Source organism: Trematosphaeria pertusa (genome assembly GCF_010094035.1).
Source record: "Trematosphaeria pertusa strain CBS 122368 unplaced genomic scaffold BU26scaffold_19, whole genome shotgun sequence".
Classification (NCBI taxonomy): domain Eukaryota; kingdom Fungi; phylum Ascomycota; class Dothideomycetes; order Pleosporales; family Trematosphaeriaceae; genus Trematosphaeria; species Trematosphaeria pertusa.
The window spans coordinates 397,198-423,386 of NW_022987230.1; the positions used below are offsets into that span (position 1 = coordinate 397,198).

At 55.1% G+C, this 26,189-nt stretch overlaps 14 protein-coding genes across 14 annotated transcripts; 7 read left to right on the forward strand and 7 right to left on the reverse strand.

Moving 5' to 3' along the window:
- Window positions 1–521: 521 nt before the first annotated feature.
- Window positions 522–2,566, reverse strand: BU26DRAFT_129816 (MFS transporter). The gene is made up of 3 exons (XM_033819643.1): window positions 2,023–2,566; window positions 939–1,974; window positions 522–880 (listed from the first exon to the last, which is right to left on the reverse strand). The coding sequence occupies exons 1-3, from the start codon at window positions 2,278–2,280 to the stop codon at window positions 645–647; spliced, it is 1,530 nt and encodes a 509-aa protein (XP_033677645.1). The 5' UTR covers window positions 2,281–2,566; the 3' UTR covers window positions 522–644.
- Window positions 2,567–3,264: 698 nt separating this feature from the next.
- On the reverse strand, window positions 3,265–4,252 carry BU26DRAFT_129814 (glycoside hydrolase family 24 protein). The gene is made up of 2 exons (XM_033819642.1): window positions 3,714–4,252; window positions 3,265–3,668 (listed from the first exon to the last, which is right to left on the reverse strand). The coding sequence occupies exons 1-2, from the start codon at window positions 3,990–3,992 to the stop codon at window positions 3,375–3,377; spliced, it is 573 nt and encodes a 190-aa protein (XP_033677646.1). The 5' UTR covers window positions 3,993–4,252; the 3' UTR covers window positions 3,265–3,374.
- A 450-nt stretch (window positions 4,253–4,702) lies between these two features.
- On the reverse strand, window positions 4,703–5,252 carry BU26DRAFT_570707 (uncharacterized protein; the record flags this gene model as incomplete). Its single annotated transcript, XM_033834052.1, has 3 exons — window positions 4,703–4,901; window positions 4,954–5,009; window positions 5,127–5,252. 3 exons carry the CDS (start codon window positions 5,250–5,252, stop codon window positions 4,703–4,705), a joined length of 381 nt encoding a protein of 126 aa, XP_033677647.1.
- A 1,445-nt stretch (window positions 5,253–6,697) lies between these two features.
- BU26DRAFT_510474 (uncharacterized protein) lies at window positions 6,698–7,837 on the reverse strand (the record flags this gene model as incomplete). The annotated part of the gene is made up of 4 exons (XM_033827235.1): window positions 6,698–6,825; window positions 6,877–7,294; window positions 7,521–7,708; window positions 7,771–7,837. 4 exons carry the CDS (start codon window positions 7,835–7,837, stop codon window positions 6,698–6,700), a joined length of 801 nt encoding a protein of 266 aa, XP_033677648.1.
- A 220-nt stretch (window positions 7,838–8,057) lies between these two features.
- Window positions 8,058–8,600, reverse strand: BU26DRAFT_438139 (uncharacterized protein; the record flags this gene model as incomplete). Its single annotated transcript, XM_033824278.1, has 1 exon — window positions 8,058–8,600. The coding sequence occupies one exon, from the start codon at window positions 8,598–8,600 to the stop codon at window positions 8,058–8,060; it is 543 nt and encodes a 180-aa protein (XP_033677649.1).
- A 308-nt stretch (window positions 8,601–8,908) lies between these two features.
- Window positions 8,909–10,726, forward strand: BU26DRAFT_582422 (uncharacterized protein; the record flags this gene model as incomplete). The annotated part of the gene is made up of 2 exons (XM_033834526.1): window positions 8,909–8,953; window positions 9,138–10,726. 2 exons carry the CDS (start codon window positions 8,909–8,911, stop codon window positions 10,308–10,310), a joined length of 1,218 nt encoding a protein of 405 aa, XP_033677650.1. The 3' UTR covers window positions 10,311–10,726.
- Window positions 10,727–10,825: 99 nt separating this feature from the next.
- Window positions 10,826–12,826, forward strand: BU26DRAFT_129860 (uncharacterized protein). Its single transcript, XM_033819644.1, has 2 exons — window positions 10,826–12,698; window positions 12,749–12,826. Exon 1 carries the CDS (start codon window positions 10,890–10,892, stop codon window positions 12,567–12,569), a length of 1,680 nt encoding a protein of 559 aa, XP_033677651.1. The 5' UTR covers window positions 10,826–10,889; the 3' UTR covers window positions 12,570–12,698; window positions 12,749–12,826.
- Window positions 12,827–14,673, forward strand: BU26DRAFT_129861 (uncharacterized protein). The gene has a single exon (XM_033819645.1). The coding sequence runs from the start codon at window positions 13,033–13,035 to the stop codon at window positions 14,470–14,472; it is 1,440 nt and encodes a 479-aa protein (XP_033677652.1). The 5' UTR covers window positions 12,827–13,032; the 3' UTR covers window positions 14,473–14,673.
- Window positions 14,674–16,234, forward strand: BU26DRAFT_129862 (uncharacterized protein). Its single transcript, XM_033819646.1, has 2 exons — window positions 14,674–15,002; window positions 15,056–16,234. The coding sequence occupies exons 1-2, from the start codon at window positions 14,874–14,876 to the stop codon at window positions 16,148–16,150; spliced, it is 1,224 nt and encodes a 407-aa protein (XP_033677653.1). The 5' UTR covers window positions 14,674–14,873; the 3' UTR covers window positions 16,151–16,234.
- Window positions 16,235–17,055: 821 nt separating this feature from the next.
- On the reverse strand, window positions 17,056–18,283 carry BU26DRAFT_129881 (uncharacterized protein). Its single transcript, XM_033819647.1, has 4 exons — window positions 18,042–18,283; window positions 17,829–17,990; window positions 17,482–17,776; window positions 17,056–17,281 (listed from the first exon to the last, which is right to left on the reverse strand). The coding sequence occupies exons 1-4, from the start codon at window positions 18,062–18,064 to the stop codon at window positions 17,252–17,254; spliced, it is 510 nt and encodes a 169-aa protein (XP_033677654.1). The 5' UTR covers window positions 18,065–18,283; the 3' UTR covers window positions 17,056–17,251.
- A 391-nt stretch (window positions 18,284–18,674) lies between these two features.
- BU26DRAFT_524229 (acyl-CoA N-acyltransferase) lies at window positions 18,675–19,591 on the reverse strand. Its single transcript, XM_033830236.1, has one exon. The coding sequence runs from the start codon at window positions 19,555–19,557 to the stop codon at window positions 18,808–18,810; it is 750 nt and encodes a 249-aa protein (XP_033677655.1). The 5' UTR covers window positions 19,558–19,591; the 3' UTR covers window positions 18,675–18,807.
- A 130-nt stretch (window positions 19,592–19,721) lies between these two features.
- BU26DRAFT_129895 (uncharacterized protein) lies at window positions 19,722–20,277 on the forward strand. The gene is made up of 4 exons (XM_033819649.1): window positions 19,722–19,857; window positions 19,905–20,045; window positions 20,094–20,117; window positions 20,170–20,277. Exons 1-4 carry the CDS (start codon window positions 19,777–19,779, stop codon window positions 20,233–20,235), a joined length of 312 nt encoding a protein of 103 aa, XP_033677656.1. The 5' UTR covers window positions 19,722–19,776; the 3' UTR covers window positions 20,236–20,277.
- Window positions 20,278–20,681: 404 nt separating this feature from the next.
- BU26DRAFT_129889 (uncharacterized protein) lies at window positions 20,682–23,232 on the forward strand. Its single transcript, XM_033819648.1, has one exon. It carries the CDS (start codon window positions 20,846–20,848, stop codon window positions 23,156–23,158), a length of 2,313 nt encoding a protein of 770 aa, XP_033677657.1. The 5' UTR covers window positions 20,682–20,845; the 3' UTR covers window positions 23,159–23,232.
- A 1,346-nt stretch (window positions 23,233–24,578) lies between these two features.
- On the forward strand, window positions 24,579–25,209 carry BU26DRAFT_570717 (uncharacterized protein; the record flags this gene model as incomplete). The annotated part of the gene is made up of 3 exons (XM_033834053.1): window positions 24,579–24,703; window positions 24,793–24,987; window positions 25,038–25,209. The coding sequence occupies 3 exons, from the start codon at window positions 24,579–24,581 to the stop codon at window positions 25,207–25,209; spliced, it is 492 nt and encodes a 163-aa protein (XP_033677658.1).
- Window positions 25,210–26,189: the final 980 nt, after the last annotated feature.

Here is a 26,189-nt window from a genome sequence, read left to right on the forward strand (position 1 = left end):
TATTCGACGTTGAGCATATAGGGTTCGAGAGGACGAGGGGTGCCGAACGTAAAACGCATCGACGATGAGACCTCCCGAGGATCACATGCAGGAGGCTCCTCATGAGCGCTCGTATTGGCCCGAAAAGTCTTAGCGGTGAGGAGGGGATGGCTCGAGGTGTCAGGACAGTGGTACTGAGAAACCGTTGGGAGGTTGCGGTACCAAGCTACCACAAATATCGGAGCCCAACACCCATACACATCCGTTCCGATAACACTCCTGAGCATCGTCTGGCTTCTGACATGGTATCTGGAGAGGGGTATGAGCGCATGAGTCGTGATATCAAGAGGCGAACAGCGGTGGTTTACGGTTGGAGGCGTTTGGAAACAGGCGGGGTCGTCAGCAGGTGCAGATTCTGAATCAAGAACACGATATCATCGTGGCCGCGGTGCAGCATCTTCGCGCCGTTGGCGGTTGTTATGATGGGGACTAACTGCGGGCGATCGAAGCTGACATGTGCCGGGAGACGAACATCGTGACAATCGGGCCCACCGCGAGGAGGGGTGCCGCAAAGGTTCAAGTAGTATTCATCCCCGTCCTTCCGGAGCCCGCCCAGATCTCTCTGCGCTGCATGGCCTTCCCACAAATGGAACCCGAGCCCATACCTACAACGTGTATCTAAACTGGGGATTCTTCTTATCCGTGAGGTCATCTTCGTAGGCATGCTCGAACCCTTCCATAGTGCCTGTCTTGTCCCGTTTCCGGTTGTCCCAGATGCACACATAACGGTAGACGATAGCCAGGATGGCGGCAACGATCGAGGTAATGAGCACGGCGATGAACCCTGGTGCGTAGACTGGCGCGTCCTTGGGCTTAAAGAGCAGCGGCCCGACGAAATTGCCTACTCTTCGTATTAGCGTTGCCACCGTGCGCATGCCAGCGGGAAGGGGATATCTGACCAAGACAGTAGCCCACGAAAATACCCGAAGAGGTCACAGAGCGCTTCGTATATCCCGCCGTGTTGGCGATCTGGAGGCCCATTGTCACGGCGTAGGCCCCGCCAAATGAAGCGAGGATGTAGCACCCAAACAGTAGGCCTCCTTTGGCGCTTCGTGGGAGCTGCCAAAGAAGGATGGACGCGAGAATGGTCCCCAGCTGGCACACGGCGATGATCCACGTGCGAATCTGAGGGATGCGGTAGGCAAGGTATGGTGCGCCCAGCTCGATGGTCCCAATAATAACACCAGCAGGCAGCGTCAGGAGCAGCGAATTAAGGCTGTTGTATCCGAATCCGGAGATGATGATGGGGATGAAGGACGAGACCGGCCCATTAGCGATCATCATAAGGAAAGCGATAGAGAAGATCAGCCAGAACTTGAGGTCGCGCAGAGCCTCCCACGCCTGCTCCTTCTTGAAGTGGGTGTTGCGCACGCCTGAGTTGTTCTCGCGCATGCGTGCGACGGCAATGTAGCGCTCGCGCTCGTCAAAGCCGCGCGCGCGAATGGGATCCGGGGGCATGAAGAAGAGGATGACCAAGGCCCAAAGGACGGTGATGGCACCCGCGACCAGGTACATGTATTGCCAGCTGTTTAACCCGCCGCCTTTGATGTGCCCGAGGCCGTAGTTGATGAGCGGGGAGATTGCCGAGACGTAGCCCGTGCAAGAATACCAAGCGCCCATCCGCAAAGCTTGTTCCCGCTTCTTGTACCACCCGCCAACGACCAGCATGAACATGGGCGAGATGCCGGACTCCAGGAAGCCGAGGAAGAAGCGCTGGGCGTAGAAGCCCTGCCAGTTGTGGCACGCCGCCGAGCACATCAGGCAAACGCCCCAAACGGAAACGATGCCAGCCGCGACGCGTTCGATGGGAAACCGCTGTGCCATGAAGATCGCTGGATAGGAGCCGACTATGAAGCCAAGGTAGAAGATGCTGGCCGAAAAGGAGTAGCGGTTTCCTACGCTAAGCTCGAGATCCTCCCTCAATCCGAAGAGCGCCTAGACCCATCAGTACCTATCATTTTCACGGTCCCATTTTCGACTGACCGCCTGCGACAACATGGCCTTATCGTAGTACTGAAGACCGTACGTGATACACAGCAACGTGATGAGCTTCCGGTCGATCCTCCGCACCAGCTTCTTCTCTTCCTCCGGTGTCCATGTCGTGTCTCCAGCATAGTGTGCAAGAACTTTCAAGGCTTCATCTTGGTGTACCGTGTCGACCGTTGTGGTATGCCTGAGCTCCTCGAGGGTCTGGGCGACGTTTTCACGCTGCTCGACGCTCTGCTTTTCGATGTCTGCCATCTTGTGAGAGGGTCCAACAGGGGCAAGAAATGGCGATTTTGATATTGGCCGAGGCGAGGGTTAATACAGCGCTTGAAGAACGTATGAGGGCCATATAAGGAATCGAAGAATCGTAACGAGCGAGGCAGCGGTGGAGCTTCTTGCGCAAAACATACCGCTTTCATGTTAACCAAGCTCTCCAAGACGGCAGGCGCGGGACTAATGACAGAGCCAAGTACGAAGGGCTCCATCGTGTGCGGGGAACCGGAGTGCGCTGCAGCTACTATGGCCATCCCGTGTGGTATTCGATCTTCATGGCGGCAGCAGGGATCTGAAGCTGAGTTGCGGATGTCGACTCGCGAGAGGGCTGGGACAGTTGACAGTTGACGAGGACCGGGACGGTATTTCATCTCAGGAGCCCATTAGCTGCCCATTCAACATCCCCAGGTATTCGTAGTTCTTTCTCCGAGGCCCCTGGGATGGTCGTTGGGGAAGGGAGGTGCGTCATTGTAGCGAACAGGACGCTACCGCGCCTCCAAGTTTGCGAATCAGGGAGAAATGGACGGCCGCGGTATGTAACGAAGAAACCACGGCTAGATGGACGGGGAAGTCGATCGTAGTATAGTGGAAGGACGAGGTTGCGACGCCGATGAAGCACAAGGCTGAGGCACGTGCGCACGCGTCGAGGGGCACGTTCTGCTCACCCCGGCCATCGGCAACGCGCAGCCACCAAAGACAGCCGCCGCGCTGGGTGCCTCCTTATTCAATGCTCCTTGTACCTCCTCCTTTGACCTACAGCATTGCTCGTCCATGGACGCCCCAGGCAGAGCTTCCCGCACGGCAAAATTCGGTCTGATTCGGCCCGCGCCAGGCACGCCAGAATATCTTCCCCGCATGCCCGTCCGCAATCTCCTATAGACGCGTTACGAGACGCAAACCCAGCACCATGTACCTAGATGGCCAGTGGGCATCCCAGGAACCAACTAAAGCACTCAGGGGTGAGAGAGGCGTTCTTTGAATAGCTGATTTTCAACGAGAGTAACTACAGGACGCGAAACCCAACTCCGACGACGACCTGGACCCGAGTCTCTGCTCCGGCGCTGTCATCGCTCCATTCAGCACCCCACTGGAAGCGCGCCCTTGCTCGTCGGCGTCTTCGCAAGCCTTACCTCGGCTGCCCTTCGTCGCTCAAGCCCCGGCAGCTTCTGTCCTCCCGCCCAGACCCACAGCGGCAGCTCCTCCTCGATGACTTTCATCTCGTCCTCCCCGGCGTTCATCCGCCTGATCAGATCTGACTCCGCTACGGCGCCGCTGCCCATGTTGAACGCCCACGACACAAGCGCGCCGTACTGATTCTCGTTCAAGACCACAGAGTCCGCCGTCTCAAGGGTAATGGATTGCTGAGCAGGCTACGAGATGGTCAACAAAGCCATCAGGATGCGGGGGGAGCATACCTTGAGATCGCTCAGGAGAAGCTTCGTGGCCTGCGCCTCGGTGAGTGGGAAAGGATATGGGACTTCTTTGCAGCCGGCGGTTTGGCAGAGATGTCCGTAGCCGACGGTAGGCAAGCCAATGGGGTCATCCTCTGGACTTGGAACGAAGCCCTCGAATTCTTTGATCAGGGCGATGGTTGCAGCATTGACGTCCGGCCCAATGCAGGCTCGAGCCTCTATAGGAGAAGAGAAGGTTGAAGGGAGGAGAGAGAGCGCGAGGAGCACAAATTGCGTATACATTTTAATGGGCAACAGTTTGGTAAGTGGATACCGGCCCGGAGAACGTTTCGAACCGCTTGATGAGCTTCAAGTTACTCTCATTACGGTGCCCTCTTCCCAGTTTATACTTATTCGCAGTCGTACAGTTCATTAAATTTCATCAGCGGCACCCGTATTTCGCATCTCCCAATCCATGATCATCCCATCTTGACACGGTCCGTCCCTTCGCTTTTCGCGTCGCTCGCATCCATATACGGAGGTATCTTGCCTCGATCTCCTTTCTCGCTCAGAGAACTTGTCCTTGGGTTCCCAGCATACATTCGGTGGGTAACACGAAATCATCAGCCGCTCAGCTTTGGGCCTCAATGCCAAGCCATGCACATTATTCGCAGTCACTCCACCTTGCTGCCTTGCGACGCAGCCTCGTATACTATGGAGGTTGAATAATGGTGTAACAGGAGGCTCGTGTTGTACTGTTTCGGCAGGACTAGGCAAGGATGCGCGAGCCACAACCACATGGGCAATGGATTGGTGCTTGGCTTTATAACCGCAAGCCTGTACCTCCGTAGGTCTTCGAAGATCTTCGCACTTTTAGGCTCGCACGATCACCGGGAAAGAAGAGCATGACGGGCAGGTATCGACGCATTCGAAGGTAAGATATGTTCCGAGTATCTATCCGTCCCAGAAACCCATCGTGGCCCGAAAGCGACCACAGTCCAGGCGACCACCATTCAATAACGGTCTGGCCTCGCAAAGTTCCTGGCCTGCTCTCCGTTGGCAACATCCAGGTATCGTTCTTCAGGGAGAAGTACCTTCTCAAAGGAGGCTTGAGAGACGAAGAACTCATGCTCTGTCGGCGCCCAGCGCTCTCGGCCGTCCTCGTGACCGACGAGCCAGTTGTAGTAGCTCTCTGGGAGCCCGGCTTGCAGCCTGTATCCCATCAGCTCATAATTACATCCGAGGGCCGCAGAAATACACCCACCCGTGCGTCTTGACCTTGCTCTCGTCCTTCGGCGCCGGCCGGCCCACCTTCGGATTCTGCCAAAGTTGGGCCTCGCCGAGCGTCCGCAGCACTCAGGTCATCGTCACCCGCACTGCGCTGGCGGCGTACTAGTGCGTCTGGCGCGGAGGGTCAAGGAGCGCCGCGGCCAGCACATTGACGGTGCGCCATGCGTTCGGGTCCGTGATGTTGTCGTCTTCGCGCGAAACGGGAGGAGGCGGCAGCCGAGGAGTGGCTACGCTGTACTGGGCTGCGGACTCGCAAGCAACCTGGTACATCATCTCGGGGATACTTGCGAAATCGGCGACGACTTGCTTCCCGGCCCGGTCGATAAAGTTGAAGAGTGTCGGACATTGTGGCGGTGGTGGTAAGTAGGTATAGGGTAGGAGTAAGTAATTAGTAAATAGTGGAGACGTAGAGCTTAGAGCACTTGTGGAGCTTGAAGAAAAGAAGAATTTATATAGTGGTGGATAGTGGTTATATAGACATAGGTAACGATGTTTTCGAAGGTCTGTGTGAAGGCAGCCTTCACGCCTAAGACAATTATCGAAGGCCGGGTGAAGACCCTGATTATATTATGACCTAAATGACTATTGTGCAGGTCCATTTCCAACACAAATTAGACAGCCGTAGCTTCTGCCTATTAAAGGTGTAGTCATATGGAGGCGTAACTGCGCAGAAGTACGGAAGGAGCCAAGGGCTGGAAGGCACCCAGGGTCACACCTCGTAAAATCCCAGTACCCGGGACTGAAGGCCAACTGTATATAGCTTGAGTACCGTGCTTTGTAAGTGGGCCCTGGCACCTGCCTCTCCTGTCTCTCACCATGATTGCTCGGGATTCGCTGCCAGCTCCCCTATGCCATATCATAGCGTCTTTCCAGTCACTCTCTAGCGTTCGCTCGAAGCTCTACTATATATGTCTATTCCATCTTGAAATCTCCAACAAACAAAACTACAAGCCGGATTAGTGTTAGTGGTAGCACGCCCGGCGTTCCAACAAGGCTTCGGTTCTGCTATACAGTGCGATGAGCACGGGGTCTATGTGACCAAGGACTCTGCAGAAGTGATTGAGCTGGGAGCTCGGGAGGTCTCAGTTCGATTCTGAGGTCTGGCGACTAATCTTTTTTTTTGCACGCTTTACTTTTTGGAAGGTGCAATATACGGGAATGCAGATGCGGTGGGCTGAAGGGGAGGTCAAGGTGACTTCGACATGGTTTCACCACGGGGAGATAGCATGTGTTTCAATGCAATGGCGACGCCGTACAAGTAGCGAAGCGACCAGTTCAGTACGCACGTCATACTGCTTCATGATTTTTGGCGGGGTGACTGATGTGTGGTGGGAAGGTGAGATAAGCACTTCGCGCCTTCCTCAACATCGAGCTTTCCGGACGTGACGGGACACTGGAAAGTCATGCTACTCCCGCCATTCCGTAAGAAATGAAGGCAAGAACGGTTTGCCTATGCAACAGGAACAGTACCAAGTCTCTTGATAGTGGCGCTTCTAGATGTGCCTGCAGTCCCTGAGCTGTGATGGAATAGGAAGGAACTCAGATGAACTGGGTGGATCCCCCTTTCAGTGATACGCCGCCTCTCCAAAGCTCCTTCATCCGCAGAACACTCTCCCAGCACGGTGCACCAGACTCTCGCACTGTTCCACTCTCCTGCTCTGGCCATATCCAAGTAGCTATATACAAGTTAGCTAGCTACCAAGCATGAAACAACAATATTACGGCGGGTTGGTGTAGTGGTTGCACATCACTACCGGATCATTAGGCCTCGTAACTAGCTTGCGACTCAGGCCATGCTGTTGCTGTTGCTGTTGCTGCTGCTGCGGGGTGGCGGAAGATGTGGGGGCTGTATGGAGTCAGTGGAAGTGTGAGAAGCGGGGGAGGGGTAGTTACGGACCGCGGGGAGGAGAAACAGGAGCGTCCAGAATTGGCCGAGGATCTCGACCTTCGGCCTGCGCTTCCAAGGCCGCCGGGTTCTTGTATTTCCGGTAGAGGTCCTCGCCACCATCTTCGATCATATTCCAGGTGCTGTCGGACGACACCTTTGCTTTGGGAGAAGAAGAAGAGATTCGAAGGAGAGGCTTGCTAGAAGTTGGTGGAAAGAGTATATATCTCGCGGTGGGAGAAGAAGAGCAGATGCGAAGGAGATACTTGCTGGGAGTCTTCGAAAAGGGTATACACCGAGGTTCTTGATAGGAAGAGCTTGCAGAAGGTAGTCGGAAAAGTAGAAGGAGGTGATATCGAAGGCGTGGAAAGGAAAAGCACGTGCGGCGCAATTCACCCCGAGAAAACCGCTTGTACACGCGTCCACCTGACTATGATACCGATAGCAAGCAGAAGTGACGTCGAATCCTCGAATTTGCCTCGAACTCTCGAGCTTTCTGACATAAGCAAGCGAAATGATGCACGTGAACTTCCTTCACTTTCACCACGAAGCCACACACGGGAATAAAAGAGCAAGATTTGCTGCCATGTGATCTTTTCTCTCCAGATCACAAACACTCTCCTCTCCGTTCGAAAAAAAACGCCATCAAACCAAACTTTTTTTTGAAAAGCAATCCCCAAGCCCCCAACACCATGGACGGCTTGACGATCTTCCTCCTCTGCGGCGGCTCCGCCGTCCTCCTCATCGCCGTCATCGCGCTCGCCTTGTTGCTGGCGGGCAGAATCCGCGAGACAGCCCGCACCATGCGCGCTGCCCGCTTCGCCGTCTTCACGGGGTTTAAGGACTGGCTTTGAGCGAGTATGTTCATAATTATTCGAGCTGGTTTGGGCAATTGAGCTAATTTACCTTTGGATGTAGCACGAGCGACACCCCTCTGCAATCGCATCTCAGCGACCGCATATTCTCTCGCCATACACACTCAATCAGCATCTCTTTCATCTCAGACTCGACATCACCACCATGGCCGCCTTCAAGCTCCTCACGGTCACTGCTGCGCTACTTCGGGATGGGAGGACAGTTGCTTGGTTTCCGGTGCCGAGACAGGTTTTTTTATGGGTTTATATTAGCTAGTTCGTATGCTGAAGAGCTAGTGGAGTAATGGAGTCTTTCTGGAACCGCATCTGATAATCTTGCTACATCTCCTTCGTGAAGAATGCCGGTGTCAGGAACATACCCTGCTCCGCCGCGCTTGAGCCTAGGTCATCGCCGCATAGCCACTCCAGGTATGCTGTCCGCATCCCTAATGCGTGTCCCTCCCTCCTAAGCGCTGATGTTTGACTGAGAACGAACCTCTCGTCGCTTGCCCTGAAGCAGAAGTTCTCTGTCCCTGCTACGGTGATGACCCACTGAATTGATAGCACACCATGAACAAAGGCATGAGCGGGAGGGTTGAGGAGGCGCTGGACGAGCTCCTCCGTCGACGGCTTCGTACCTGGAGCAGCAGAGGGCACATGGAAGCTGCTGAAGTCAATGTTCACGACCGGGTTGTTTGAACACCACGCGCCAATCGTTTGCCTGGCTTCTTTGCCATCTTCCCTGGAGCCGCCGAAATCCAAACCTGCATTTACCTTCGCTGTCTCCTTGTTCCAGTATCGATTGCGCTCCTCGCTCGGCATGGTGAAATCTTTGTACGGCGCTTGGGAGACAGACAAGAGGGAGGAGGCGTCGCGCAACATCGCTTCGTGGACGACGTTCTGGAGGATGTATTCATTGCGAAAGCGTGAATCACGAGAGCCCTGGCGCTCCATCACGGTCGATTCCTTGAATGACTGAGTAAAAGTCTGTCTTGCAGAGTTTGAGCGCCCTCTCGTCGATGCCACGAGCGCAGAGCTGCTTCAGCGATGAGCCGCGGATCGTTGAAGGGCGAGAAATGCTGCAAAGCCTGGGCTATATCGTGATATCGCGCTGTCAGTATCGATTATCTGAACATATGAGCGAAGGGGAAGCATTGGGAATTAAACGTAGTCATATGCACAATGCTTCAATGTTCTTCGATGAGTCCTCCGGATTTGACATCATCTTCGGATTCGTGAGTGTGCTTCACCGCGCTCACAATGCTATTGTGCTTCCGCGCGCCTATTCAGCTTCGTAGAACAATAGAACAACGAATAGCACAGTTACCGCCTTTGTCTGCGTCAGCATCGCTTCTTTTCTTCATTGAAAGGACCTCACCTTCTCTTTGTGCGGAACCGCGCTCTTCTTTTATACCACAGGCACTGCCTCGCGGGACCGAACCGCTAAGGAAGATCACGTTCAGAAGACTACGCAACACCTGTCTCAAGATGAAGCTGTTGCGCCTGTCAGTGTTCTTCAGCACCGTCTTCGCTGCGGAGCGCGCCTGCAACAACTCTCCCGGTCTGTGCTCAAAAAGCTACGATCAGATTACGCACCTGGGCGCGCATGACTCACCATTCCTCCGCGATGCATCCACAGGCTTCTCTTCCTTCGGAAACCAGTTCTTCGATTCGATAACACAGCTCGATGCTGGGGCGCGCCTCCTGAGCACTCAGGTACACGTTGCCTCGAATCCGAACACGAAAGCACGAGAACTGCACCTCTGTCACACGGTCTGCGAACTCTTCGACATGGGAAAGCTCAGCGACTGGCTGTACCAGATACGCTTGTGGATGGATGCAAATCCTTCGGAAGTGGTGACGCTGCTGCTCGTCAATGCAGATGGCATAGATGCGCGAGAGCTGGAGGGAGAATACGCAAAGGCTGACATCGCGCACTACGGATACGTTCCTCCTGATATCCACAAGCCGCCACCCCAATCGAACGAGACTTCTCAGACATGGCCAACGCTGGGAGAGATGGTCGACAAGGGCGAACGCCTAGTTTCCTTTGTCAACCCGCTCAAGTCCGACCAGGAAAACGCGCCATACCTCCTCAACGAATTCGATTTCCTCTGGGAAAACGCGTACGACGTCACCGATTCCACGCAATTCGCCTGCACGCCTGACCGCCCAGCAAACAAGACCATCGCTGAGATGCGCGACTCGGGGCGGCTGTTCATGATGAACCATCTCCTGTACTGGCAGCAGGCGTTCGGCATCCAAGTCCCCGATATTCGAACTGTCAATGAGACGAACTCCTGGAATACGGGGCCTGGCGCGCTGGGTACCCATATGGTGGACTGTGGGAATGAGGTCACGAGGCAGCCGACGTTTGTGCTCGTGGATTTCTTCAATGTGGGGCCGGCGATCGACACGGTGGATATCTTCAATAAGGTGGAGAATCCGGTCGGGAGGCGGAGCGTTACGGAGGAGGTTGTTCCAGGCGGGGCGGGAATCAAGCAGCTGAATGCCGCTGGACGGCAAGCTCAGGGGTCCTGGTTCGCATTGGCGGTGGTTACATTCGCAGCTACGACGTGGTTACTGGCATGAAGGACGCCTTCAGAGATGGCGGAGAGGACAGAGAAGATGTTGAGATTTGAAGACACGCATCGGAAACATAGCATAGCGGATATTGGAATTATGGAAGGATGGAAATTAACTTGAAGAAATGGAAGTCTCTGACTGGTCAGAAGTTATGATGTGAAAGAGGAACGCGCAAAGTGGGAGGAAGGCGTTTTCGACGTGCCCACAGAAGCGTATGGACATTACGGAAAGGGATGATGTGCGGCAGCGATGGAATACCTAGGTATGCACTCGCAGAGTGCGTCGCGGTTCGGGAGGAGTCGGGGGGCGGGTCTCGTTGTATAATAATCTAAATGCCAAATCAGGTTTTCAGGCGTTCGTGTTACCGTATGCGTATCCTGCAGAACTCGTATGCCAGAGAGCTGGTTGAGGGTCGAGCTGGTGTGTGGCGTCTAGGGAGGGGGCAGTTGCGGGCCTCTGAGCGCCAAGGCAGCGGAATTTGCCGCTGCCCGAGAGTTTAGCACGCTCGCCAGTCACTGTCCAAAGATTGCCCATCGTTGTCCAACGCCGTCCAACGATCATCCAGCACTGTCTAACAGTTTCGAAATGGCACCTTCGAGAGCCTACGTCCCCTCCCGAGCCCTGTTGCGCGCCCTGTGGCGCCCTCTGCCTCCCCGATGCCCATTTGCGCGACCGCTTCCGTCCCAATTCCTTCGCGGCAAACGCACTAGAGCGGCCAAACCGGAGAAAGACGCCCTCAAATCCAATATCTCCCGTTCTCTAGGCTTGAAGCTTCCAAGTACAGTCGAAGAAGCTGAAAAGATCATCAGCCCTATCCCGGACGACAAGCTCGACGATCCAAACATACCTGTGGTATCCTGGTACGAGCAGGATCTCGACAATGCCTCGTCTGAACGCTTCATATCGCGCATCGCCACAGTCGAGGATCGCCGGAAGCATAATGAGTTATCTAGGATGCTCGAAGAAGACGCGAACAACCCCAACTACGACGACGCTGTGCTCAACCGCCGATTGCTCGATGACCTCATGACGAATCCGAACTTTGGGGACCTGACCGAGGAGCTGCAAGCTTTGAAGGCGGATATCATGACGAAGGAGGAGAGCAGGGCTATGGAGGAGAAGATACGAAAGGAACAGGAGCATGAGCTCAAGGAATTGGATGCGTCGTTGAGGATGACTACGCACGAGTCAATACAGGATTTGATCAATGATCCGGAGCTTGCGGATGCGAGAGGGGAGTTGCTGGATCTGCAGGATAAGATGCCCGAGGCAGACGATTTGGAGAATCCAGAGTTCCAGGCCGCGCTGCAGAGGGTCGAGACAAAGCTTGCGGGTAATGAGGCGTTCAGGAGGAAGCTGGCTGCTCTGGAAGAACAAGAGGACGCTCACTTCGACGAAGACAGCCACATCGAGAACGAGATCGATCAGCTGAAAGAAAACGACCCAATTGACACACCCGAAGATCTCGACAAGCTCCTGGTGCAGATGAAGGACCTCATGCATTCCATGGGCGGCGACAAGCAGCTGGAGGCCGAACTCGACGCCGTCATCAAGGAGGATCCCTTCGCCGAGTCTGAAGGCGACCTCGAAAAGGAGATGGATTTCGAAGAGCTCTCGGAGGAACTTGCAAAGCTCGCAAAATCGCCAACAGCCGCACAAGCGATTGACGAGCCGGACGAGAAGCTGGACCCCGAGCTCGAGGCCAAGGTCGACCAGATCATGCAAGATCCAAAGTTGATGGAGAAGCTCATGTACATTCGGAACTTTGTTGCCGAAGAGCAGAGGAAGGCAGCAGAGCTCACCAATATCCAGCACCAGACCGCCCCCGACCCGCTGACTGTAGAACCCTCCAAGCTCACGAGCATACAGCAGCGGCTGCAGATGGCGCAAAGCGATCCCGAACACATCGCCGCCCTCCGCCGTCTCCGCGTCAACCTCCTCCCGCCCTTCAACATCTCGCCAGCCCTGAAATCCTTCAATCAAGCTATCGAACTCTCATACCTTGGCGCAAACGACGACATCCGCCGCATCCTCTGGCGCGCATATTCCAAAGCGCGCACGCTTCCTACCTTCCTCCAGAACCTTTCCGAAGATGCATGGGACCTTCTATACTACTCGCAGGCGGTGACTTGGGGAAGTAATCAGAACCGGCAGAACCATTTGAGGTTGCTGTTACAGGATTTGAGGAGCGTGGGGAGGGATGGGCCGCCAACGCATCCGAGCACCCTGGCGCGGGATAAGGACGAGGAGTATAATGAGGCGTAATGGTGGATCTTGACATAATACGTGTAGAAAATAGGCCAGAAGGCATGTACAATATGCTGTGATACCCCAAGCGCCGAGGCGCCCAGACTAGCTCGTGAATGCCGACTGCATCACCCGTATGATGCAAAGGTACCGGATACCTGTCTCTCGATAAAGCTACCTTGCTAACATTCTTCCAGGTTCTGTATTCCCGGACTACTAGTCTCGTCTCGTCAAATTCCGGGCATTCCCTACCGAAAATGCCACTACGCATTCCATCACATCCACACAAGCTTGGCATTCCTGACAGCCTCCTTCAAGACAGCACCTATAGCATCACAGCTCGTGGCTTCATACCGGCTTCCGCTGTTTACTTTCCTGACGCCACCGCTATGGAAAAGGTGTCTGGTCCTTTTCTGAGCCGGCGTACCTCCTACGACCGGCTCGATGCGGCTTCCTACCTTCCATCCCGCGCCCACCACGGATGAGTATGAATATCCTATTCCTTTCAGCATCGACGCCAGCCGCCCTCGCGCTCGCCCGAGTCCTCGCAGCTGAAGGCCATACCGTCTATGCGGTAGACGAAGAGCGCATTTGGGGAACTTCTCCGGCTAGGTACTCCCGCGCCTATACACGCTTCCACCGTATCAGCAGCTTCAATACGCTTTCAGACTTGTGGCTAGCGATTGGAAGTAGCATTGACCTCGTGATAACCTTTGGCGGCATACCAGAACAGATCACAGGGCTGAAAGACGGAGGCGCGGACATGCTCGGACACAGGCTCTTCCAAGACGAGTACGAATTCCAAGACTTTGTCAGAGACAAGGTCCTCAACACGCCGAACCGGACACCAAGTGTCGTCAAAGTACCCGTTACCTTCGCTATTCACTCGCGGACATGCATCGCCGAGATACTGAGCTGCTATCCCTCCACCACGTTCTCCCTCCAACCAGCGGCGTACAACGCGACTGATTACGACGATGACGAAGACACACTTGTCGACCTCTCCTCCCTTCCCTCTCCGACAACGACGTCCTCTTCTTCTTCGACCTGCATGAGCTTGCAAGAGGAGTCGCCTCTCATTCTCTCCTGCTCGACCTTGGACGATGCGACAGTCGAGGCTATTAAAGACCTTCCTATGTCAGATGCCCACCCATACAGGCTGACTGAGATGGTTGATGGAGGCACAGAGTACTCCGCCCATACTTTGATCAACGGCGGACACATCCGGACTTTCATCGTCACAACACCAGCCAGCGCCCAAGGGACACGTGAGCAGGACTTCATTATCGTACCATCCTCTGAAGCACTTTTCACGGTTCTCTATAAATTCACGAAGCGCCTGGTAGATGCGTTGGAGCCGTGGCACGAGGAGACAACGTACGCGGATCCGCGCGCGAAGAAAAGAAAGGCGTTGGCAACGCATATAACGCTAAAGCTCAGCGTCAAAGAAGAAGTCAGAAACGGCGAACTGGTTCGCAGAGTCATGCTGCTCAGCTGCTCTAACCAGCCACACCCAAGCCTCATATTCTTTTGCAAACAGCCTTCTTTGCGCCGCGACCTTGCGCTCGCGTACACCACACCCGAACTTGCCTCCGATGCAGCGTTTCCACTCATCCTTACGAGCACGCAGGATGTCTCGGGCATCTACTCGTTCCCCGCGGTATTTGTGGAGGTCATTCGCATACTCCGTGGCTTTGCACCCTGGACACGCAGATGGTGGGCAAGGGTAGCTTACCTGACGATGATGTGCTGGGTTTGGGCTGTTTGCTTCGAGGAAGAGATGTGGGATGCTAAGGATCCGGGGCCGGCGCTTTGTTTGTGGACGAGGATGCTGGTGACACGAGTTATTGAAGAGGTTGGGCGCTTGTGGTGGGTTGGGGTGTTGAGGAGGGTCTTTCGCTCCGTGTGGAAGAGGGTGTAGGATCTTTCTTCGCTGCCCGACTGCCGTAGGGCTTCGATGTATTGAACCGTTCTCTGACCGACTGCACTTCGATGATACCATACTACAAACCTTGGGAGCGTCTATCGGCTTCTCGGCGTTTTCTGGTCCGCTCTAACGGTTGTCAAGAGTTTATTGGCGTTAGCCTCCCGTGGAACCTGTCGATTATTGAAGCTTGATACCATCAACGATGGTAGCGATCCACATCCCGACTTCGGTTGCCTCCTCCACGTAACATGGCGCTGCTCTACCACTCTATCCGCGAAAATAAGCACGAAACATTGTTAGCTGCAGCTGACAGCCAGCTATTCTCTCCGTTCTCGTCTCTCCTGCATGCTTCGGTTATGCCAGAAACCGTCCGATTTCAATTGCCCTGAGCATCAATGGCCCCCGAATCCCACCGGCCGCCAATGCAGGCCTTGAGGAGGAGCCAGGCTGTAGCGGACGCCGTAATCGGGCATCTGGTAGGCGGCAACGTAGCGAGGTTGGTGGCATCTTCCGAAGATCTTGAAGTGCGTACTCGCCGCTATATTTTGGGCTAAACACAGTGGCTAATAGGACACAGGGGCAAGGACGCGACTCGCCTCCCGCACGCGCTCACCGCACCAGCCCAGTAAAACTTCAGAAGAGAACAGCCGGCCCACGACCACACTCCCCTGACTCTCACATTCATCGGCCCATCACCACGCGCTCGGGGATCTACTCCCATGCGTCTCGTTCACCACCGCTGGGCCATGAGCAGTTCATCGATGGCCAGCTTCCACCCGGTGTGAATAGTCAGAGTCCCACGTATGTCCGCACCTTCCGTCACAACCCGGAGAGCGGGAAGTATCTCGCGGACACGTTGACGAATATGGCCCTTATGGACGACGCGGGGCAGAGAAGTTCACCTGTTCATTCGAGTTCAAAGGAGGACTTGGGTCTCGGTGCAGAGAGATGCCAGCTTCGGCGCTCCAGCCCACGGACCGATCTTTCGTCGCTGGAGAGGGACTTGGACCGGAGCGAGCAGCAGCCGCTGGGAACTATGAATCGGAACCCCTCTAGATCCCGAAGAGATTCGACGCAGCCGGAGCCTAGGAAGGCCGCGCCATACTGTCTCCAAGCTGAGCATAATCAGAGGTATCCTACGAAAGAACACCCTCTGAAAGACAGGACACCATACTCCATCCTCCGCAACCCAAAGAACTCCCCAACTCCCCACCCCCTCGCCCACCAACCAAACCAAAAGCGAGTCTCTTTCGCAGAAGTCCAACATCTCTCCAGCAGCCCACCTCCTCCTGGCACCACCATCTACGAAAAAATAGAAAGAAGGCCCTCGCACCTCGCCTCTTCCTATCTCCCACGCTGCAAGGATCCGCGCTGCTCTCTCCACCAAGTAGGAACATTCCATACGCATAACGTGACTGTCGCTGCGAATGCACAGCATCCCGCGTATCGGACCACGTCCATTAAGCTGCCGATGGGGTATCCGGAGCCCTGCCCGCGCCCGTTTCAGGCTGAGGCTTCGACGGTGAATGGGAGCGAGGAAGGAGCTAGGCCGGGGAAGGGTTCGCGGCGGCGGATGTGGTGCGTGAGGGTTTGGCGGTGGGTTAAGAGGAAGGTCGGCTGGGTCTCCAGAGGGACGAAGCTGCCCAGTAGCCGGGACCAGCCTCGCGCGTGAGATGACGCTTCTTCATTGCGCATGGGTAGTAGATCAAGACATGTATGGTATTGCATGGGCTAGGCTGGGATAGTAGCACCCTCCATTTGAAGATACCATTAGATGACACGGCAAGAAAGACGTTGTCGCTCGAATGCTTCCAGGTACCAAGTAGCGTTGATACTCGTGTTAATGTATCGCGTCGATTAGGTCTCTCGACTCTTGTATTTCATCATCCAGTTCCTGAATATATGGTGTCTTTCTTTCTAAACCTCAATACCCCAACTCGGTCTCCATGTAGCACACTGAAGACGTCGGATGCGCTCTATCACCGAAAATGCCGTCCGACGCACTCGCCTACATCCACCTAACGTAGCGGCTCAAGTGTATGCCCCGTATGCCCCTCATCCTCTTCCATGTTGATGTTGGTTGCAAGCAGGAGGCTCGGAAGCGTCGGCGGGGTTGATGAAAGCTAGCTGTCGGATATCTAGGCGTGGAGGAGCTATCTTTGTGTGCACGGAGGTGCGTGGTGTATACAAAGAGTGGTTAGTTTCGTTGGACGAGATATGTCAAGCTATTGCAGAATGAAGCGTTTTCTCGCACTAAGTGTGCCCATGTGAGCTGATAAGAATCCTGATGGGCAGTCCCGCGGCGAGAGGGATGTCGAGATGTATACCGCTCAGTTTAGCTTCATGACAACAGATTGGGAAAAAGGGGTATGGTGATGAGCCCTTAGGGTGATAAACCAAGACTGGAGAGCGCGTCGCTGTAGTGAGAACGGTGAGCAATGATGAAGTGGCCGGCGGCATGTGTATCTCTGCAGGTAAACCTCCTACGCGGCAACAGTGATGACCCTAGGATCCAGCGACGGGACTAATACACGTCGACGAGTAGTGGGCTGCACATCACCAAGAGAGATCTTCGAAGGCGTGTGAATAAAATCCGTAAACTTAAATGCAAATGACTATGTAATGTCCCCACACCCAGTCGCCTCTTCTGATGGTGGCATCAAGGGTTCTACTCTACCGTGGCGGCTTACTTCGCCACTTCCCGAGCTCCCTTCCCTCGCCGATACTTTCTTGTCCCCATTGTTCTTGCGCCGTACGTGGGGATCTCGCGTGTTCATACGGCAGGCTTAGAAGACTGCAGAACCTACGAGCACTGTTAGCATCTTATCGCACAAAGAACAATCGACATAGCCGCTTACCTAATTGCAGTAGGCGCGATGCAACGGATTCGACCATTAAACTCATCGATGGACCCGATGACCGGCAATTTTGCACCGGCGAAGTCGTAGGTGTCGACGAAGAAGACCTTAAAGCTCCGACGGTTGAGGAGCTGATGAGACTCACAAGAGTTACGGAGGTTGTCGGCCGAAGACACGCGCCGCGAAGATTCATAGCTGTCGGCGAAATACACCTTGAAGCTGCGACCCCCAAGCAGCTACTAAGCCTCACAGTAGTGGCGAAGGTTGTCGAAGCGAAGATAGGCGCCAGGCTTAGTAGCTGCTCGGGGGTCAAACCGGGGATGGACCGCGGGGCGATAGCCGGGGTAGTGGTGAGATGTCCGCCGCGTTGGGGTGGGATCCTTGGGCTTCTCCGGCTCACTAGTCGGTGCCAGTCATGAATTGCTCGCCCAATCCCGGGGCTACACAATGTCAGCTCTAGATTGCGAATGAGAAAAGGTGGGATGAGCATACCAGCGCCGTAGTACATTCGTCGTCGACGAGGGCGTATTCGCATATTGCTGCGCCAGCATGCCGGTCATGCTTCCGTAGACGTGCGGGTTGCCGGGCCCGAGGCGGCGAAGATGTTGCCATACTGCCACCAACTCATTGCGCAACGGCTCACAACGGCTCACTCTCTTGCGCTGGTTAGAAAGTAGTCCAGCCTAAGAAGCTAGGCAAACATACCTTGACTGATGAAGGAGGGGCATATAAAGCTCCCCACCTCGTCCGCCGGCGTCGGAGAGTATGCAGTGAGGTCGGTTCCGACACCAGCGGACGAGTAGGGAGACAATTCCGTCCGGCGTCTCGCGTTGATGGCGCGAGACGCCGGACCATAGCCGGTAAAGTAGGCTGCGGCGTCGAAGGGTCGACAACTGGGCGGCGGCCGCCTATTTCATCGCAGCTGTCTCGTGTTAGTATCGCTGCCAACAATGTCTCTGCTGAGGGAACTCACCCGCCGCCCGCCTCAAATTAGCCTCAGCGCGGGGACGGGAGAGGCTTCAAACGCCTACCATCCCGCCCCCGCGCCGGGTTTGGGCATAAGCCTTTTATCCCAGCAGACTGGTAGACCCCGGAGGGGCGAGAAGAGATGTAGGTGAGGAGGTTTGGGAGGTGAGGCAGCAGGCTTTTATAGGCAGAAGGTGAAGCGGGGAGCAAAACAGCGCTAAACCGGACTCGGACGCTAAGATTAGGAGGGGGGCAACTGCGGCAGGTTGGGAAGGTGCAGGCGGACGCAGTGGGGCGAGACGAGTGGCGGTGAGCCCAGAGTGGGGGGAGCAAGTAGGCAGACAAAACAAACAGTGAGCACGAGAAGAGACAAGTGACGGTAAGAGACGGCTGGAGACAACCAGCTCGCATGCATGCATTCAGTCATGAAAATCCCTGGGTATCTTGTGCGAGAAACGCTGGAAGACGCAGAACGGCCACCCATAACACCCCCAGAAGCCATTGCTCACGCGTAATCGAGACGACCACTGAATGCCCCTCCATTCCCCCCGCCAAGCTTGCTCAGGATGAGGTAGTCAGGCTGGATGACCCTGCCACGCACTCGCCGACCCTCCGGAGAGGCGTCATCCTTGCGGTACCCGAGATGACGATACAGGCCCATTGCCGCCTCATTGCTCGTGAAGACAGTGAGCATCGTCTTCGGGATGCCCGCCATTTCTGCGGCGTGTTCTGCCACGTGAACAAGCCATGATCCGAGGCCTTTGCCGCGCATCTGGTCTCCAACGTGGACCTCGTAGATATAGACCACGTCGACGTCTTCGTAGGGTGGGTCATCTTTCGCGACCATGAAGGAAATGAAGCCGAGTATGTTCGTGGGAAGGGACGGCGCGAAAGTCGCATCGGAACCGTCAGCGGATCGGACGAGAATGTAGAGCATGTTTGGGTCTTCCATCTCCCTCATCTTGTGCTTCTCGTTCCAACCATGGCTCGAATTCTTGTAATCGTCATAAGAAGTGTGCTTGACGATACTGCGGCAGTCGTCCAGATCTGAATACGAAACGTCGTCGGCGCGGCGGAACCCGAGCTTGACGTTGTGGAGGTCGATTTTTGGTGGGGCTAGCTCCCACAATCGAAGCAGGGTCGCAGTAGTGAGTCGATCGGTGATGCGGGAGGGTTTGGCGCCTTCGGAGTCCTCGGCGCGCGAAGTGGAAAGGATCTTTGAGCAGGGGGGGAGCTTCTGCTTGGTGGGAGCCATTGTGGGTAGAGACGCTGAGTTGAGCAGGGAGCGCGTTTGTGGAATGTGTGGAGGACGCGCCGTTCTGCCGGGCGGTCAGGACCGATTCACGCAGGGGCCAGCCTTATGTCAGCCACTGCCGGCTTTCTTCGCGCAGAGCCTCATGCAGAGATCGTCATGCCGACCCCTGACTCTGCAACATCATAAAATGCAGCCCGGCGTCCTTTATTCCCCGATACGATGAAGTGCGGCTATGCCACTATAGCCCGAAGGCCTTCAGCCCTCCGGATGCGTGGGAAGACGCCCCTGGGTCTCGATCATGTGAGCCACCCGCATTCCAGGCCGAATAATGGCTCACCGTCATTCAGTTCATCCAGAGGCAACGCGCACTGGCTCTATGGAGAGATATTCTGCGCAGCACGGCGTCGATCTCGGACATGTCGACAAGAAAGGACATGCGGCAATTCGCCAGAGCGGAGTTTGAGCACCACAAGCACGCTACCGACATCGTGAGTCTTCTCTTCCTTGCCCTCGAGCATTGCCCTGACCTGAAGTAGAGCCATATTCGATACCTGATATCGGTACGTCTTCTTACGTTCCCGTGGCGGCTGGCGGTCACTAAACATTGCCGAGCAGACCGGAAGGACGCAATTCGACTCGATGAAGAGCTCACTAATCAATTCTGGCCTCCTATCCTGAACCCTAGCTCCCAGCAATGGAGGTAGACTGGAAATAGCGACAGTATTCTGGTCTGGTCTATGAAATTTGGGTTTGTCTGGTTGTCAGAGACATCTCTCCTGCGCCATGCTAGAGGAATGCCTGTGTCTCATTGTAAACATATGCACTCCAGACCCCTTCGTTCCTATTCGCCGTAGGGGGACATGCCAAAGCCCAGTTACACTCTTCTTGTAATGGGCATCTCGTGCATACCCCGGCGGAACACAACTACACCTGAAATGCTGGACTTCTAGCTTGCGCATCCGGCGTAGCAGTTAAGAGATAGTAGAGTCAGGCTGGGTGAAGCGCAATAGCACAGCTTTGCACCGGGTCACGGACCCCTAGAGTACTCCAAGGGCTTTTTTTTTTTGGCTGCGCTGGAGCTGGGCGACGCACTAATTTCCTGTCCGGCCGTTTCATTGGCTGGCCTCGGCGGGGGTCCGGATGACTCGCGCTAAGCTTGGGAAAGCCCACCGCGCCTCCACACTACAAACGGGTGCACTTCGACCAACTTCTTTTGACTCGGCTCCCTCGATAACCATCCCCGCCAGCATCGAGCTCTGCACCCATACTCTACACCCCGTGCGTCACCATGAAGTCCGTCCTCGTCGTTGGCGCTGGTCCGGCCGGTCTGGTCGCCGCGAAGTCGCTTCTCTACCATGACGGAGGCACCAAATACAAGGTTACCATATTCGATTCAGCGAAACGCGTGGGAGGGATGTGGGGCTTCGCTCCGGACGAGTTTGGTAGCAAATGCCGCCCACAGATGCGCACGAACCTTAGCCGATTCACCGTGTCCTTCTCTGACCTCTCATGGGCCTCTGTCGACCTCACGAATCCCCTCACGGGAACGACGCACGCCGGGGCGCCGCCAATGTTTCCCCAGGCATGGCAGGTTGGACGTTATCTCGACGCCTACGCGCGGAAGTTCCTACCCGAGAACATCATACATCTGAACCGCGAGGTCCGAGCCGCTGACTTTGTCGAACATACGCCCTCTCCTGGAGTGTGGAACGTGTCTTCGGTCGACGTGGACACAGAGCAGCTGTTTCAAGACTCCTTCGACCATCTGGTAGTCGCCAGCGGATTCTTCGATCAGCCCGCATGGCTCGACAACCGAAACCAGGACCCCGACGCCGACTATCCCGCACGACAGCCTCACTCTTCTAAATTCTGCCACGTCGAGGAGCTTGCGGAAACACCGGGCAAGATCGTTGTTGTTGGAGGCGGTATGAGCGGTTCGGAAGCTGCGGCAACAGCCGCTTTCCAGATCTCGAGCTCGAAGTGGTCGCCAGGACAGAACAAGCCTCATTACGCCGACGCCAAGGTCTACCATATCTTCAATCGCCCTTTCTATTGCCTCCCACGATATATCCCACAGGACGCATACCTTCCAGTCCGCGATAGCGCCTCCGGGGGTGTTTCAGAGCCTCGTCCATCACCCGCTCGCGATTTCAATACGGCGCCGCACTTCCTCCCGCTAGACCTTGTGCTCTACAACCTCTCGCGCAGGGGCGAAGGTCCTATCTCGTCCTCCAATGGCCAAGTACCGGCCGAGAAGGCTGTGAAGGGGCACGAGTTCATTCGATCCCTTGTAGGGGGTGACCAGGGAGACCTCGGACGTCCAGAGCTGGTCTACAGGCCAGAAGCTACACGATTCCCCGCATATACTGGCGTTACGGATACGTATACCGAGTTCGTGAGGAGCGGCATCATCATTCCCATTCAGGGCCGAGCTGGCAGGATACCGAACCCTAGCAGCGTACAGGGAATTGAAGATAATCACGACCCGTTTATGCACTACGTGACCGTCGTGCCCCAATCCCCTTGGGCGCCCGCCGAACAGAACATGGGCCTCGTAATCGATGACGTTTCTGGCATTATCGAAGCTTCGGGTTATCAAGTGCATCTTAACTACCTCTCGGACCGCGTGAAGAAAGCTTTGGACTACGACCCGAATTGTCGTCGCCTGCCCTTCCTTCTCTCCCATGGCGCGGTATTCAACCCCAACGTACCGCAGATGGCTTTCATCGGCTTCTACGAAGGCCCATATTGGGGATTCATGGAAGCTCAAGCTCGCTTGGTGGCGCAAGCTTGGAATCCGGATTCCGGTCAGGCTGCACGACCAGAAACCTCCGACCTTTCTGAATCTCGCTTGATTCGGCAAGCGATTAAAGACAGGGCACTAGATCTACCGCAATTCTCCATGGGAGACTATGTGGGGCTAATGGAGGAGTTTTCGCGAGCGACAAACGTTGAGCGTCACGATTATGCGCTCGGTCTTCAAGAAGGTCCTGCATTCCCGGCTCGATATGTGGATTTGAGCACCGACAACGACGCATTCAACGTCGTTCGCGAAGTCGAAGAGATTCTGAAGCAATCCCAAGACGGAAGCAGATTCGTCGCTGCCGCTGTCTTCAGGGGTCTTCAAGGAATTTGGAGCGTTCAACGCGGGATAGACTTGCGATTTGGCTCCGTGGCTGAAGAGGCGTTCAAGGGCATCTCCAACTTCCACCCACGCGAACCTACAGATCCCGCTTACGCTTCCGAATACTTCTGCGTCGAGGAAGGTATCTTCACCGCGGAAAATGGATCCGTGCGGCAGGGAACTGACCGCTATATCTACCGCTACAACGAAGACACGGACACGATCACTGTTTGGTTCCCGCACAAAGATGGCTTCACCACGGGGACTCTCCTTGATACTTGGAAATTCCGCGCTCCTGAAGAACCTTTCCGTGGTTGGCTTGGTGAAGGAGAGGGGCTTTGCCACGGGGACACATTCAAGAGCAGGAGCGAGTTTTGGTTCCGCGGCGCGAGCCTTCAACAGTTCAGCCTCGCACTTGACGTTTTGGGGCCGAAAAGGGACTACACGGTGCAAAGCATGTATAGCAGGCCTGAGTAAAGGTTGGCGAAGCATCCTAGGCTGAGATAGTTGGTGATAGACTTCAAGAATAATGGCAATGCACTTTAGACCAGCCAGGGTGCCTTCTATCCGTGATACCTACACTTCTTAGATCTACTTTACACGTTGACAAGCTCTAGGAGTGGCCTTCCGCAGCCAAGGCTGAGACATGCTGATCCGTCTACAGGTCTCAGTTTCATATCAGCGAGAGTGCGTCCGATCCACGATTCCTACACCAAATAGGCGAGGATTACACGTCGACAACCTCCAGGAGCGACTTTCTGCAGCCAAATTGAGACATGCTAATACACCTATAGGTCTCATTTACGTTGCATCTGCCGCAATACCTCTCTATATGCACCCTAATCTCGCCTTCCGCCGCCAAGCCTCCGAAATGAAGCTCCCTTGATCGGTCTCGCGAGCACAATATCCACACCCCTTGCGGCCACGTAATATTGATGGCATACGGGCTATTCCTGGTGCTCGGGCTGGATCCAGGTTTTTGCGCTTGCTGGTGTCGATCACCGCACGTGCGCGGGTGTATATGAGATGCAGGTTTGCTCGCTCGTATCTGAGCTCGCGAGCAAACAGACGGGGGAAGAGAGATGGCTTACGATAACATGACGTGGACTGATACCGCTGTAGTTCCATTCGAATGTCTTGACCGTCAGCTTCAACGGCTTCTGTCACGCTATCGACCTCGGCGGCCTTGCACAGCATCACGCTCTCAAATGCCGACCAACCACGCTCCCGTTGCGACCGCTTCCTCAGACAGGTTACCTTGCATACATCCAGAGATCGCCACAGTCAACTTCGGAATGCCCGCTTCACTTTCTGATGTGTCCAGCCCTATTCGTTTTATCGATCTCTCATCTCGGTTATGGCTCCGCCCATTGGAACCGGTGGAATGTGCCTTGGAACAGTTCCACTCAACACGAGGTTTGACTCCGATGCGCGGTGTCCATCCAGCTAACTCTACGCAGTGGCTTATCACCGTGCCTGGTATTCGTTCACCGCTCCCGGTCCATCACTTCTAGAAGCGGTAGCAGATGCTGGCAGGCAAGTTCCGTCTCCGCTGGATAGCTGGCCTGCAGCAACGCGGAGAGGAGAAGTTTGAGACCGCAGAACTCTTCGAGCCTGGTGGCCCGACATAGGATATTATGAAGTCATCGATCTCGCGATGGACGGGGACACGGGATTCTCGGATCTACGGTTGCGCACACCCTATCTGCCTATTTAATCGGGGCTTCAGCCTTCTTCGATCGCATTTTCTGAGTATATCCTTGCGAGCATTGCTTCTGCTCAGGACGCCTCCTCGGTCATTCTGAGATACGGATACTGCTTTTGGACTCCACACCGTTCGTCTGAAACGTGCCCACCGGCAAGCCGCCGCCGCGAACCATCATTGTTTCTGGTCAGGATGAGAGCCACGTACTTCTTGTCGTTGTCTTTTGCCTCCTTGGTACTGTCGAGCGCGGTGAAGAGAGACTGTCCTCAGTCGAAGTGCTACACGGCGACCAATGACTGCGGCACGCCCTATGGCGGGTGGGTTCCTTCTCCTCCCCTCTTTCCTTCCGCCCTCCCTTCCACTTCTCTCCCTAACGTTCGTCACGACCCTGTTAACTCGAAAGCAGATGCTGGGACGAGTGTTCCATGACCGCCTCCGAAGTCCCGACCTTCACCGCACCGCTCTGCTCAGAGACACCAGCACCCGAAATCACCCCAGCGCCAACCGAACCTCCGATGTCAACAGAGGGTGGTTGCTCTCCCTTGACGCTCTGCATCGATATGATGACCACGTGCGGTAACCAGACGTTGTTATACGGAGGGTGAGTACTTGTCTGCCAGCTTCAAGAACATCATTCTAAGTGGGATATAGCTGCTACGATACTTGCACGCCAACGACTTATACTCCTCCCCCTTGCACACTACCTCCCGTTACGCGACCGGGTACGGCTCCGACGCCGATGGTGACGAAGAAGCCGAAGAATAGGAAGCCGTGCAAGGCGGAGAAGGGAAAGAACTGGATGTGTGCGCCGCCGGGGTGGTGATTGGCGATCGGGAAACAGAGCGAGATGCCTTGCTGCTCGAGACCTGGTAGGATGAAGCTGTCTTTACATCACGGTCCAGAAAAAAGTGATGATCGAGCAAATTGGGTCTTTCCGACAGTCCCGTCTAGGCAGTCTTGGTATGGGTTACGTTCCAAGGTACTGCGATCCTTCTGCCTTGTTTGACTTGGTCGTTTTCTCTTTTTCCTAATAGCTTGTTGAGTCAATCGGTCGCTGGGTGGATGGACCGCGCGACCTCATGATTTCTGGTATATGAGTACACGGCCTCGCTTGCTTGGGCGTATGCATAACTTTGGTTAACGTACTTTGTAGCCGACATACATGAAGTCTGGTTCTTCTTTTCGCTCAGTTTGCTTTGTTCAGAATCATAGTGTTTGGTAAGGCTGCCAGGTATAGTCCCCCATTGCCGCTTCCAAACAAGTACATCCCAGAGTGAGCCGGGAGTGAGGGGCAACCTCTTCCCCTGGAGTTGAGCCGCGCGTGGGAGGCTGATTGGCCAGATAGCTGAACAGCAAGAAGCCGAGCTGTTTGAAGCATCTTTTCGAATATTCATGAAGTAGTATCACTTCTTGACCAGTTTCCTTGTCCGAGTACAGCTCTTCATGATAGTCAAACTTCCGGTGAGCGGATGGAACAGGTTTGCGTCGTGCGTATGGAATGGACGCCACAATGGGGCTTAGCTCTGTGGCTGATGCATTATGTCTCCACCTTCGACCCACACCGTTCTCCCTCCACGACCTGAACTGCACATCGTGCCCCGAATCCAGAACGTTGAGCGACTCACACTTAACGACGCCGTAGCCAATGAGGTACTTTTGGCCCCTTAAAACACTAAAATCGCCTGGTCGCGCTGACATACCCTCGAGCTTAGGAACCACGTGCACCTACCGCGGAACCAGACCCACGCCGTTGTTACATTGTGCCGATCCTCTACACATCCATTATATACCGTACGCAAATTC